The 14,014-nt window shown below is 39.7% G+C and overlaps 1 protein-coding gene across 10 annotated transcripts in view; it reads left to right on the top strand.

Moving 5' to 3' along the window:
* Phactr2 (phosphatase and actin regulator 2) overlaps positions 1 to 14,014 on the top strand; it is a 199,493-nt gene that overhangs the window by 127,103 nt on the left and 58,376 nt on the right. For 8 of the 10 annotated variants that reach the window (XM_048799305.1, XM_048799321.1, XM_048799290.1 and 5 more), the window contains 2 exons: positions 5,097 to 5,177; positions 10,145 to 10,303. In XM_048799305.1, the coding sequence (XP_048655262.1) occupies positions 5,097 to 5,177; positions 10,145 to 10,303 (240 nt within the window). The remainder of the gene's footprint in view (positions 1 to 5,096; positions 5,178 to 10,144; positions 10,304 to 14,014) is intronic. The other 2 variants (XM_048799326.1, XM_048799334.1) reach the window with 1 other exon arrangement.

Consider the following 14,014-nt stretch of genomic DNA (forward strand, 5'->3'; position numbering starts at 1 on the left):
GATCAGATAAACAAGAAAATGGCCAGACCTCTGTGTGTTTTCAGGTGGGGGTGTTGGCTTTATTTCTCTGCTTTACATTCTTGAGATGTTTTGGAAGGCTTTTTCAATGTGGCTGTTGGGTGGTGCTGGGGTGGTTATTTCTTTAAACGACTAGCCACCTAGCCTCCGTGAAGAGTCTTTTAGAAAGCAGACCATTTTCTGACGTTCTATTTTCTGTAACTGCTATTGAAGAGGAGTAAAGCCAAGCCAGCTCTTATAGAGCACTTTCAACCCAGGACAAGTGGTTTTCTGTGTTTCTGTCACACTTTTACAGTAAGGCCATTCACTACTCAGAACCAAGAAGATAACAAGGCACGCTTATTTAATAGTCTCTATTTGCTCTTCTATTTTGTTCAGTCATTAAATGGTGTTGGAATTGAGAATTAGGACTCTCTTTCCTCGCCAAATGAAAACACAAGTGACTTGTTGACTACAAGATTTACTCCCACAGATACTTCCAGAGTAATATGAAATCCAGGCCAAGTATCCACTGAACAGAGCCAGTGGCATATACCCTGGCCTTTTTTTTTTCCCTGAATGCAGGCTCCACGGCTACCACTTCATGCCCAGGACATCATAAATCACTTCTAATTTATGAAGCGCCCAGCCAGTCGTGTGCTACACCCTGCTAGCCGCTGGTGTCTGTCCTCTGCACACTATGGGCTCCCTTCTTCAGTGCATACAGAGCCTTTTTTCAGAAGATCCATAGGACAGAAAGCCGAGAATTTTCCCTTAGACCTTCTCAGCCAAAGAGTAAAGGAGGGAGAAGACAGAAAGCTCTTGTTCCTTAAAGTTTTCCACAAGCCACCCTTGCTAACTCCGAAACGGGAGGTTGGGAAGGGACAGAAAGTGAGACCGTTATAGTTCCTAGCCTATTTTCTTTTATTCACTTATTTAACAGATACACGTATATTCGGGGTGCCAGTAACCTGCGTACGAGTCACTACTGGAGACACAGCAGTAAGCAGAGTTTTGGTTCTCTGAGATTATACTTATACGTGTCAGAGGATGACACATTTTGCAAGGAAATAAGATGGATAAAGATGAGAAGGGGAGGTAGCAATTCAGGTATACCTTGAAAGGTTTCTAATAAGGGGACCTTTGAGCAGAACTTGAAGGCCATGATGGAGTGAGTCAAGCTGGGGAAACAGTCTCTTGGTAAAGACAGAGGCCACCATGAAGAGGCATGCCTGGGGAAAGAGGGGACAGCAGGGACTGGAGGAACTAGAGGGAAATAGCCAGGAAGGGGTGGTTGGGAGACAGGCAGGTGGGAGAAGGGATATCCTCGGGAGGCTGCCTTAGTGACCCATGCTGAGGAGTTGAGATGCTGTTCAAACTGAGGTGGACAGCGGCTGGGAGTTTGGGGAAGATTGATCCTTTTCCAACACTTGAGAAACTGGAGTGTAAGCTTGAAGTCAGGAACATGGGGATCATGCTTCCTTCACTTTCAGAGAGAATCCAAATTAGCGTTGTCGTAATCAGGATTGAAATGTCAAAGCATTAATTCATCCAGTGCAGAATAAGAATCAGAAACCATGATTCTGCTTGATCCCAATATAAGAATCGCTCATGCTTTTTCAATTAGGAGAGAAGAGAGTAACTCTGAGCCATTTATTTACTCAACAAGTGACGGTCCTTTTCCTGGAGAGAGACTGCTACTACATCTAGTGACCTGCAGCCCTCAACTCTCTTCCCTGGCAATATTTTGTTTATGCTACAGCTGAGGAGACCCCCACTCATATTATTAAGGTAGCTGTGCAGATTGGAATGAGCTTCAAAGTCAAACAGCAGCTGCTGCAATTCCTAGGACCACAAAGAACTTCTAAATAGTCTAGAGCTACCAAAAACCTGTGTTTGATTAATGTGCAGAAGTTACAGAGAATTGAGATTTAGATATCTCATGAGGAACAACTCCCTAAAAATGAGGGTGATCCATAACTGAACTGGACATTGAGGGAAAGTCAGCATCCTGCCCCTGAAGATTTGAGAGCAGGTGAGCACACGTCAGAAACGTTCCTGAGATACCCCTGTCTTCTGAGGCACGTTGAACTAGAATGACCTCCCAGATTCGTTCCAATGTAGAACCCGTCAAAGTGCCCAGTGAATGTGCTCTGCAAACACACAGACACTATATAAACACAGGGCAAATATTTTAAAAGGTGAAGAATGAGATACTTGTACTTCAGGGAGAGCAGGGGTTGGAATTTTGTGCCCAACAACATACCTTCCAGGCTCAGTGGGCTCCAGTTTGTTCTCATTGGCCCTGTACACAGTTATCTGCATTATGTGTTAAAAATGCTTTCAGCCAGAGACCAAACAAATAGCCAACGGCATTTTCCTATCAGGGCCTGTTTATAGGAGGTAGAGCAGAAGAACAAAGCTGTTGCTTTTGATTGCTGGCAGAAAGCCAACCAACGCTGCAGCCTCAAAGCTCCAGGATTTATATAGAAAAAAAGGGAGGATTTTCTTTTTCTTTCTTTCTTTTTTTTTTTTTTATAAAGCAAAGATTAAGTTAGAATTAAAGCAAGAGAAAACCCAAAATTCAAACTAAAAAATCCTCTGGGATCCATAACAGAAAGGCAGAAATGTAAACAAAATACGTTCCAGGCTATGAGGTGAGTTTTTGGTGTAAGAATGAAAGTTTTCTATGGTGCCCATAGCAGAGATTACAGAATGGCCTTCATTCATGATACAAGCTCACATGACATCTAAGCTGGACAATTTGTCCTTAGTGGTCATTGACTCTTGTCCCTCGTTTTACAGATCATGAATTAGAGGCCCTGGAAATTGAAGTGACTGCCCAAGGTCACCCAACTTGTTGCAGAAGTTCTGGGACTAGCATCCAGAACTTCTGATAACTGCACTGTGTTTTAGGCGACTTTACTGACTTTCCTGAGCAGAGGGTGGATGAAGATAAGAAAGACAGCAAGAGTGGCTGCATTTGGATTTGGCAGTGTGTTAGGGTTGCCAGAATGTGACCGACCCTGGGACCAGCAGCACATGCTGCTGCAGTTGCCACCCCCAGCCACAAGTTTAGGGCAGAACAGCCGGGAGGTTCTGGCCCATCCCAGGAATGGGGGCTGAGACACCTGTTGCAAGAGGTCTCTAGAATCGTGCCGCCCTCAGATCCCAGGCGAGCCTGAATGGGCGTGGGCAATTTTTGGAAGGCTGCAGTGTCTGGGGTTCTTCTAAACTACCTGCAAAATCTCAGCAATGCTCCACCTGTCATTGTGGGTGCTGCAGTGTGGCTTCCTGCACTGATAAGTGTTCTCTCCTTTTAGACAAGAGTCTGAGCAAATTGGAACTGCATTTCAACAGCAGCACTCTTTGTATCAGAAAGAAAGCCAGTGGAGGAATCCCTCGCCTCCTGCCCTATTAACTTTGTCCTTTGAAATCATCAACATTTGAGTGAGCTGTGGTTAGTTGCTTCTAGAAGAGAGGGTAGGGAACCGGGTGGGTGAGTAACCTAAAGGAAGAGAAGGGAAGCTTTGATGTATGTCTCCTCGAAAATAATGTGCTCATTGTCATTCTTTTGATTCTATCCGAAATATGTTTGACAGGACTTACAATAAGGAGCATAGACACTATACATATAAATGAAGTCAGAGAGCGGGGAAGGAGAAAACATGAATTGGCATGTGGAACCAGGGGTAAATCTCAAGTTCTATCAGAACTTTCTAGAAACCAGGATAAAAAAGAAACACACAACTGCTGGCTATCAGAAAGGGGAACAAATCCAATTTCTTCAAGAGAGACTAAGTGTTGCTATTCTGGGGCTCATGCCATTAGTAAACACTTAGGGAGACTTTCATGTACTTGATACTAAGCTTACTGCTCAGGGCATGTCTGCCCTCCCCTCTCTCCCATCAGTGTGCTTGCTTCAGGCCACCTGGAGCACAGGAGAAAACATGTTTTTAGTGTATCACATGCTCTTTTTGTGTTTGTCAAGGCAAGTCTGAGGGTAATGGACTTTAGTTTGCCTTTGGTTCAGCTGAAATTGTGTTGTCCAGAGTAGTTCTGGGATTTGCAGATTATAAAACCAGGAATGGGAATCTTATGGAAGTCAGATTTTAAGGCTTCCTGGGCTGCCCAGTCTCTCCCAACATACCTTTCTTTCTCCTCAAAGTGTCCCTTACCTTGCCCTTTTCTGCTGTGACAAGGTACTTTTTTGAACAAAGCATCTGGAGGGAATAGAGTTTTTCAGAACACACTTCAGGGGGAAGTTGACTCAGGATTGGTAGGTAATGTGACTTTGTCCCTGAAACCAGGATAGGAAGCTAATGGTTCCATAGACATTGTAGGATACAGAAACCAAAATTATGCACATACAAGGTGAGCACTATGGATGTCCTGCCCCCGTGCCCTTGAGCTCCACTCCGAAGTTGTGCCAGGAATACAGATCCCTTCCAAAAGATGGAAGACTTGGTGTTATGACGGTGTCCCCCCATGTGCCTATGAAAGCTGCCAATTCTTAACACCCTTCTCTACCTTCCTAAGACTTGGGTTAGTCATACCAGAAGCCCCTGGAATTTGTGAATATAGGAGTGCAAAGAGTTACAAAAGTGCAAGTCGCTTTCTCTCATAGATGGTATGAGAGAAAACTCTAGAAATGTCTTCCCTTCTCACTGCGGTTCTGATGAGTTACCTGAATGTCTACTGGGAGTTTGTGGTTTGTTGTTTTTAAAAGCAAACATAGGTATCCTCTTCATAACTATATATCCATAAAAGCACATGTGTTGAAACGACTCATTACTAAAAGAAGCAATTTCAAAGCATGAAGTGGCCTCTATCTCTGTAGTTGGTATGGAATATTGTGTCTGGATCCTTAGCCACAGATTACCATTTGAAAGACCAGGGATGGTGGCTGGGCTAAAGATCATGATGCGGAGTCATTTGTCTTTGTCCTGAGTTGGTTCAGCTCTAGTCATACCTTTTGCGGGGCTGGGGTTGAAGCCCTCATGGGAACAGAATGAGTGTATTCAATTCTACTTGGAATGATGTTCATAATTATTTTAAGCAATGACTTGATTCTTACTTGTGCTTATTCTTTTCAAAAGTATTAGAGAGGAAGATATCCACAAGACAAAGTAGAGAGGAGCTGATAAGAAGGGGCGTGCTTAAGGAGTTGCCTGATCAAGGTGAGGACATTAACCATACCTTTAAAATAACTGACCCTTCATCCTCTGGTCCTTCTTTCATAGTCTCTTGAAATTTAAAATGATCATGCTCTGTGTCAGATAAAGCAGCAAGTAATGCTGCAAGAGTCTGCTCTGATTTGGAATGCCTTTGTGGGCAGCAGAGAATCTGAGGTAGTATAGAAAAGAAATCCAGTGACTTTTTTAGTGAATACTTCACTGCAGGTCACTCTGAACCCAAAACTCGGCCCAGGTGCATCAGTGGCTCGGGATGCAGATAAAAATACAATGCTTGCATGACTCCTTCTCTTCTCTGTTCTTGAACTTGAGACTTTCTCTCAAGTTAAACTCGATTGCTTGAGTTAATGCAGTTTTAGCTTCTTCATGCCTTATTTGTTTCTTAGGACTATCAATAAAAGAAGAGATAGCAAACATGCCTCTTGTTTTTTACTCTTTGTGTTATGTTGAAATGTGCAATCAATAAGGCATGAATGGGCAAATTCACCTGCTTTATCCTTTCTTTCAAGTAATTTCTTTAGTATTGTTCTCTTTTCATTTCTAGTTGCCTCTCACCTTGTCGCTAACAATGCTATTTCCAGTTTTGGGTTTTTTTTCCCCTTTTCTTTTAACCTTCTTTCTGTTTTTCCTCTATCCTCCCAAAGAGGAATCATGCTAAAAAAAAAAAAAAAAAGTTAAGGATTAGATAGAAACTGAGTTTGACTCTATAAGAGAAGACACCAGCATTGGTTATTTCCCCAAATAATTCATACTGAGTGACTCTCTTTTCCTACTACTAGTAAAACTGGAAGACATTTGCTGCAACTTTGTTGAATTATTTCTTACCTCCCCCTTCTCTTGGAGAGGTAGAGTATTATCAATGAACTTTTATGGGAACAAATAACATGATATTTATTTGGAATCAAAATAATAGTATTTCTCTTTTTTCCTGATAAATGTTCCTTTGCAAAGAACTTAACATTTTTTAGCATTTGCTGTACAAATATAAATGACATGTTTTTTCCAACATCCGAATAATTCCAAAATGGAGCTGGGAAATGCTTTACTGTTTTACTCCTCCTCTTAAAAAAAGAAAAAAAGTGGTGGTGGTGGGGAATCAAGAGTGAATAGCTCCATTTTTACTAAGCCCTCACAATTTGGATATTTTATTTCAATTTCTGACCTGTCAAACTTTTCTCACTCTATAAATGAACATTATGTCTTCCCCAATTTTCTGTTACCTTGAAGCTATTTATTTCCTGTCTGGGACTTTTAAAAATAATAATTTAAAAAAATGCACATCCTTAGCCTTTTTAATTTGAAGGTAGACACACAATATCAAAATTCATGTCATGTCCAGCCCCTCTGCAGCCAGTAGAGAAATTCAGTGGCCACCGAGAGCTGCAGACTGACCATCAGAGTTACAAATTGACTATGAATTTGGTATTTTTTATTTGAAAATATTTTTTAAAAAGGGAAAAAAGCGAAATTTATGACTTTAATTTTTTTTCCAATTAAAAGTTGTAGGAAGAAAAGATTTTGCTTTTTCTGCAATCGAGTAGCAATGGTCAATTTAAAGAAATGCTTAGTACTCTTGGTTTTATTCTGCCTAATCTGTTAAACGATTTGCAGCACAAGTTAAAAGTTCTTGGATTAACATGCACTTATTTCCCAGAAATCTGACTCTATTCAACCTTTTTTCACATGTGTATATTGCTGAATATTAGAAGTTTTTAAATATTAATGAACGAGACAATTTTTAACCTAAACATAAGAAACTTACTGAATTTTGTTTCCCATCTTTTGCCTGGTCCCTGTATAGAACTATAAAAATTATCTAATATTTGAAAGTTCCCAGGGGTGCCCATCGGAAATAGAGCTCTTCCCCCTTTCAGTCAAAGGATGGAGAAAAGAGTTTTCTGTCATTTTCCTAAAAAACAATTATCTTGAGAATTTCAGTCTGAGAGACTAGAAGCTGCGTTTCTGGTGACAGCCTCCTCGCCTCAGCCAGTGAAGATTCATTCTTGGCCTTGATCTTCTTGACCTTCCCATAGCTCTTGACAGTGCCTGTCAATTATGCCTTTTATTACACGGGCCAGCTAGACTTTTCAAGTCCCTCCAGCTGCCCTGGGTGTGACCCCATCCCATCCTGTCCCATACCTCACTCTCAGCTATTATTATTATTCCCTTTAGATTGTCTTACTTTACACCAAGTTATAACTTCACTCTGAAAGTTCAACAGTTAATCTCCTCTCCTGAGAAGCCTGTGTGTGGTCTAGTCCAGGTTTAGTCCCTAATTCTGGTTCTTTCCTTCCATCTTTTCCCTAGAGGGCACTTTTGCCATCCTCCTTTCCTCTCTGCTGGTGTGGCTTCTCCCTGGTGATGAGCCACCTACCTTTGGTCATACATGATTCCCTTCTCCTGTTCCTCCTTTAACTCTACCTGCTATGCCTCTGTTTACCAGAAAGCGGTAAACCTCTTCAAACACTCTTATGCTCTTATAGAACGGTTGGTTTCTGTTTATGCTTTATTTCTTTTTGCTTGAAGCTCAGTGATATTTCTGAGTTCTGGCTCCTTTGCATATGAACGCCCCGGCTTCTCAACCTCTGCTTGCCTCAGCATCGCCCAGCCCCTTCCTTGGCTTAGCTAAGAGACAGGCTCCATGTCAAGGATTTCATTTTATTTTAATGCTGAAACGACTTTTGTAAGACACAGCACTAGAAAAGCTTTTCAGTCCGAGAACTAATAGATTAGTATCTTCAGTTCTTTTCTGTTTTAGTCTTCAATTCCATATTTATTGCAACCATGTCTCTTTTTTTTTAAAGTTATTTTTATATGCACTAGTTTTATTTTATGCCTCAAAGTAAGTATCTTCCCATGTTGTTGACTATTTTCATCATGTGATAATCCAATTTCTTCATATGACAAACCTAATTTTCTCTCTAGCTTTTTTTGTTCTAAATTTTTTCAATAATCAGTTATTTAACCTATTGAAGAGTATTCATATAATTGCTTAAAATTGTCATTAACGTGATTCTAATGTCTATTTATTACCAACTAAAGTCAAGGAATACACACATAAATTTATTTGCTTTTTTAAATTTTTTTTAAATCCGAAGATTTTTTTAATTTTTAATTTTTTTAGGTGTAAATAGATGCAATGCCTTTATTTTACTTATTTATTTAATTTATGTGGTGCTGAGGATCGAACCCAGTGCCTCACACGTGCTAGGCAAGTGCTCTATCACTAAGCCACAATTGCAGCCTAATCTGAAGATTTTTATACAAAGAAGTGGTTTTATATTGTACTTGAAATTGTCTATCCCCAACCCCTTTAGTATTTTTTTTATATTTTATATATTATATAATATATTTTTTTATTTTTGTTTTTATGTTATTTTAAATTTGGTTTTTAAATTTTTTATTTTTATATTTTATATCTCATTGGAATTGTCTATCCCCAGCCCTTTTTTTATATTTTATTTTAAGACAGAGTCTCACTGAGTTACTTAGAGCCTCACTAAGTTGCTGAGGCTGGCTTTGAACCTGCCATCCTTCAGCCTCAGCCTCCGGATCCCCTGGGAATACAGGCATGTTCCACTGCCCCTGGCTAAAATTGTCTATTCTTACATCATTTTAATTTTATCTGGGCATATTGTAACCCACCCTCTTCTTTTATAGCTAATTGCTTACCTTAATTTTATTGAAATAGGATTTACTGGCAGTGGCATTTCCTTTAATGATTGTCTATTTTAGTTTTATGCAGAAATCAGATTATAGGTTCTTAGTAGTTTACTTGACTAAACAACAGTTGCTTTTCATTTTGAGCATGACATAATTCCATGATATTTATTTTTTACTGGTCATGCCTTTTTGTTGTTGTTGTTAAGAAGGCCAATGAATTTTATTGTTGAATCAAAGCAAAGAAAACTTGGGAAATGTTTTCTGTTTTATAATGACTGTTAAAATAAAATTAATAAACAACTGCATAAAACCACCTCTAATCACGCATTTCTTCAACTTACTGTATCAAACTTTAATTCACTGATTTTTATTTTACAATGATAGTGCCATTTTTCCATAGATGGAGTAAGGGTAATCTTTCAAGCATCACTAATTAGAAGTTTCTACAAGATCCCTTTTACTTTAGAAAAGCTCAGGAATTATCGAAGTCCATGATTAAAATTAGTTATTTATGATTTAGATAATACATTGGACATTTTATTATAAGCTATGATTTTAGAAAATTCCTCTGTAATTGTTTTTTTCCAATGTATGTTTTTTCGACTAATGTTTTCTAGTTATTATTATGCTACCTTATGGACTTTTGGGTAATTCTATATAGCAATCACCTGAGTACATTTTAATCTTTCCTTAAATAAGACAATGAAAATAAACTTAGCTGTGCTACCATTGTCCCCCTGAAAAAACAGAGTGGCAGATACATTACTGTGTGAAGTTAATACACCGCATATGTAATACATTCTGCAGACAGTGGTGCTTGGAAACTTTCCTGTTCCACCTCTAGTTGTTTGTATGTGTAATTACATTTCATGTTATTTGTGTATTTGCATACACCTTGTGTTTTTGGTGCATGTTAAAATGTTTATTTCATTTTTCAGATCATTCCTTTCACCATTCAATTTCTGGATGACAAAGAAAAACACATAAATATTGACTTCAACAAAACCTAAGCACAAGAACACAGGAACTCTACTGCCCTGGGGTATTGTGAAATTAGGATAATCAGTCCCACTGCCTTGAAATGACACATGAATTTTCCCTCCTTAGCTGCTTTCTCTCAAGACTAAGGATTTTCTAGCTCTTTCATTGTAGATAAATTATTTAATGAAATGGTGATTCGGCTCCAGGGATAGAAACACGAACTCAGATCCTACTATCCTGGTAACTGGGAAGCTGGATTTTAAGAAAGCCATCAAGTTAGACATCTAGGTGTTTCTTTCCCATTTTAGATGGAGATGTAACAGTTAACTTTGAAAATTCAAACGGGCACATGATACCCATCGGAGAGGAATCTACCCGAGAGGAGAATGTAGGGAAGTCTGAAGAAGGTAATGGCTCTGTATCTGAGAAATCACCACCTCGGGAGGAAAAAGCAGAAGATAAGAAAGGTAAAATAAAGAGAAAAACCCGTATTATTTCCTTTAGCTCAATGTCAAGAAGCAGGTCTCAGTCTCCAAATAGTGACCTAAAACCAGTGGTCCACAAAGAGGAAGTCTGAAATATAAAGAAGAGAGAAATGATAATTAGGGGGCAAGAAATAGGGTAACATCCTCAGGTGGATGCTTCCATTTCATATGGCATTGTTTGTTTTTTTATTATTAAAGAGGATCAATTAAAGGTAATCAGAAAAGGTGGACTCTTCAAGCATTAGGATGTCTGAAAATATTCTCCTTTTTCAAGATTTTTTCTTTAGGATCTTAAAAAAAATGAGATATTGGAACATCTTTCTCACCTGGTTTTAACTGGGCCCTGTGAAGAGCTCTGCATGGAGGAACACCAAAACCCGCATGGCTCCCTCGAGCTGGCACTCCCTCTCCAAGAGTGGGACTTAGTAGGTGGCATCAGTAGACCCAATGTTGTAGGTTTTAGACATTTCTAAGAGAAACCCAGGAATGGGCCCCAGAAAACTGATTATTGCAGTCTCTGCTTTGTGATTGATCTGTGCAAATACAATTTCAAAATGTGTTAGAGGCAATGATACTATTCCCCTGAAGTCTTCTTTAGAGGCCTTGGTTTCTAGAGTGAATCTGCTGTGTTGGTTACAGATATCTGTGACATGCAGGTCTATCGTGTACCCCCAGAACCTTCACAAATTCCTCGTTGTGGGTTGATTACATCTCGATACCAATGGAATTACATGCAAGAGCCCCCACACTGCAGACTTAGACAAACCTTGAGCTGAACATCCCCACAAGGAGAGGTTTTACTGGGAGAGACTAGATGATTCCCTATGGCACAGAAAGGAATTCTCAGAAAACAGACTATTTTCTGTTCTGTAAGGTCTACCTCTGCATTGAACAGCCGAAACTTGTCAAAACCTCATTTGCATTCTGTAGACATTTTGAGTATTCCTAGAAATTGATGAGAGTGAACTTCTCTTCCTCTGTTTTTGACCCAAATTGTCCAAAGACAAAGGGAATAAAAGGGCTTTTGATGGCTTTATTAAACAGACTAGGTAGCTTGACACCATCTTCTCTGGAAGTCCACAACCACTTTATTTGCACATACATTAGTCTTTTAAAAAAGCTTTAAAAGCCTCTGTTAATGATCTATTGGAAATTTATTATTTTGCTTTCTTCAAATCTGAAGCATAGTATTCCTGGGGCTTTACTTGCTCCATGGAAGAACTCCAGTTGTGTTTATGAGCACTGGCTATAAGAAATTAAGACTTTCAACGATAACACTTCTGGAACATAAAGATAAAGTAGACTTAAAATTGAAAGGAATTTAGTTTATGCATGAAAGTAGTGATTTTGTTGGTTTGTTGTTAAGTCCAGTTGTCCCATCTCACCAAACTGTTAAATTTCAAATTCATCTGTGCTTTCTCCCTGGTCCATACGGGTGTCAGTGTCATTCACTGACTGGCCAGACTTCAAAGGAAGTGTTTTCCTTATCAACCTAATAAAAAGTTGCTGACAGATTTATGCTAGTTAAACCAGCAGGCCTTGGTGTTCTAAAAAGATGACAGATCATAGTTCCAGGAATGGTGGAGAGATGTTTTTGTTTTCTTATTCTTTACTTCAAATCAGTACATTCTGTTCTTTCTGGTCAATAAGGTTCAGGTTAGCATCTTACTTGGCTAGTCTGTACATAAGGAGGTGGACATGCCAGCTGCTGGCATGGCACTCTAAGACTACAGAGTGAATCTGCTGTGTTGGTTACAGATATCTATGACATGCATGATATCTGCCATGCTGATAATGAAGAGTGTTAGGTATGGAAGCCACTTCCTGAGACTGAAATGAATGACACTCAAAATTAATATTTTGTGAGAATTATGTGAAGTAGAAAGTGTCTTAAGACAAAGACAAGACTTTATTTCTCTAGAAAGATACCATTAATTCTGAAAACCAACTCAATTCACTTATGCCTCTGCCCCTATTTTGGAGTTTCTCCTTGTGTGAGCTCACTACCACACAAACCCACCATCCCATGAGCTAACTCCTCCTCACTGTTGGGATGCAGTGTTCCCCCTCCAGTGTCATGCCCGCTCACTCAAGAGCATTGCTTCATCTATTAATTGGTTATATCTGCAAAAACATATCACATGCCTTTAAAATCCCAGATGTTTATTGCATCTTTTTATAAAACAATATCTCAATACTTTAATATTTGAAGCCTCAATAACAAAGAAAGCAGAGCAGGTTCTACCAAGCCATGTGAGTGTATCTGGGGCTGTTGAAACTGCCTGATTCTGTAGTTGGCACAGTGGTGTTAGGCCTCTTTTCCCTGAGGCTGGAGACTTCTTTAAGGTCTTTCGGTTAAACACAACGTAGTGTGAGAAACCTGAAAATTGTTTAACATTATTTCTATTGAGTTACTGTAAAGGGCTTTATATATCTTCTTGACTAAGAAGATATAAAAAGAATAATGAAGATGAGACTGTAGGGGCCAGGAAAAGGTCAGTATATGAAAAATGGCCTTTGCCCTCCAGCTGATCATGATACAAGAGGAGAGCAGACTGCACACACGTAACTGCAAAACAAGATACAAAGAACCGTGAAAGGCCCCAGTCCACCAAGACAGGGGAGTAGAGACCAAGACGGCTTCTCTGAGGTACAAACTTACCTTCCACAGTAAGACCCCAAGGAGTCAGGAAGGGGGTGAAGGAAAGGAATTGGAGCCAAAATGCATTCTAGGCCAGGTGCAGAGCGCACTCAGTACTGGGCCTGCTCTAAGTGTTGTTGAACTCAGCTTTCCACGTGCCTGCAGCTTATCTTCCAGACTGTGTTGTTGTGAAACCTCATGTCCTCATGAAGCCAGAGTGAGCAGGCAGCTCTTTCTTAACCTCCTGTAAAGATAATACTCCTGAACTCCATCAGTTTACATAGTGTCTTCAGATCATATGGTAATCCTAAAACACACAACTTAATTCATTACCTCCCACATGCAAGAATCTGTTTGCTATTGATGGCGTGACAGCAACGATCAGCTTGTTAGTCACATTTATTGAACTGATGATTTTTAGGGCATTGTGTTTGATGGGATACAGAATTTCAGAAAAGAGACATTTTTCATTTAGTCAGAAAAAATATACTATTGTGAGTGCATGTCACACACACATACACACAACTAGGAGTCACCAGAGTGGCAGACACTCGCCGATGACGATACAGTTCAAAGACTAGAGCGTGGTCCATGTTTTCCAAGAAGCCAGCACAGAGTTTGTGTGCAGCGTGTTCCTTTTTTCCCCAGTGGGGACATTACTGACTGCTACACAGCAAGCATCTCTTCCCTCCCAAATGCAAAAGCCGAATTCCTTGGAGAATTTTATTTTATTTGTGGTGCTGGGAATTGAACCCAGGGCCTCACATGTGCTAAGCACATGCTCTACCACTGAGCGACACCCCCAGACCATCATTGGGGTATAATTTTAGAATTTAAAACCTTAAACCAAAAGAAAAAAGATCCCTCAGTGATATGCCATGACTGGAAAGGATAAGAGGCAGGGCTTTGAGTGTGAAAAAAGGACTAATAACACGAAATGCCGCAGATCGGTTTGCTCTTCCCACCGCCAATATCATGGGGTTTGGCCTCCACGCTTGGTATTGTGCTTAGGGCTAAAATTGCAAAGACATACTTAAAGAATAGATTTCTGC

The sequence above is a fragment of the Marmota marmota genome, unplaced genomic scaffold (genome assembly GCF_001458135.2).
Source record: "Marmota marmota marmota unplaced genomic scaffold, marMar, whole genome shotgun sequence".
NCBI classification, from domain to species: Eukaryota; Metazoa; Chordata; class Mammalia; order Rodentia; family Sciuridae; genus Marmota; species Marmota marmota.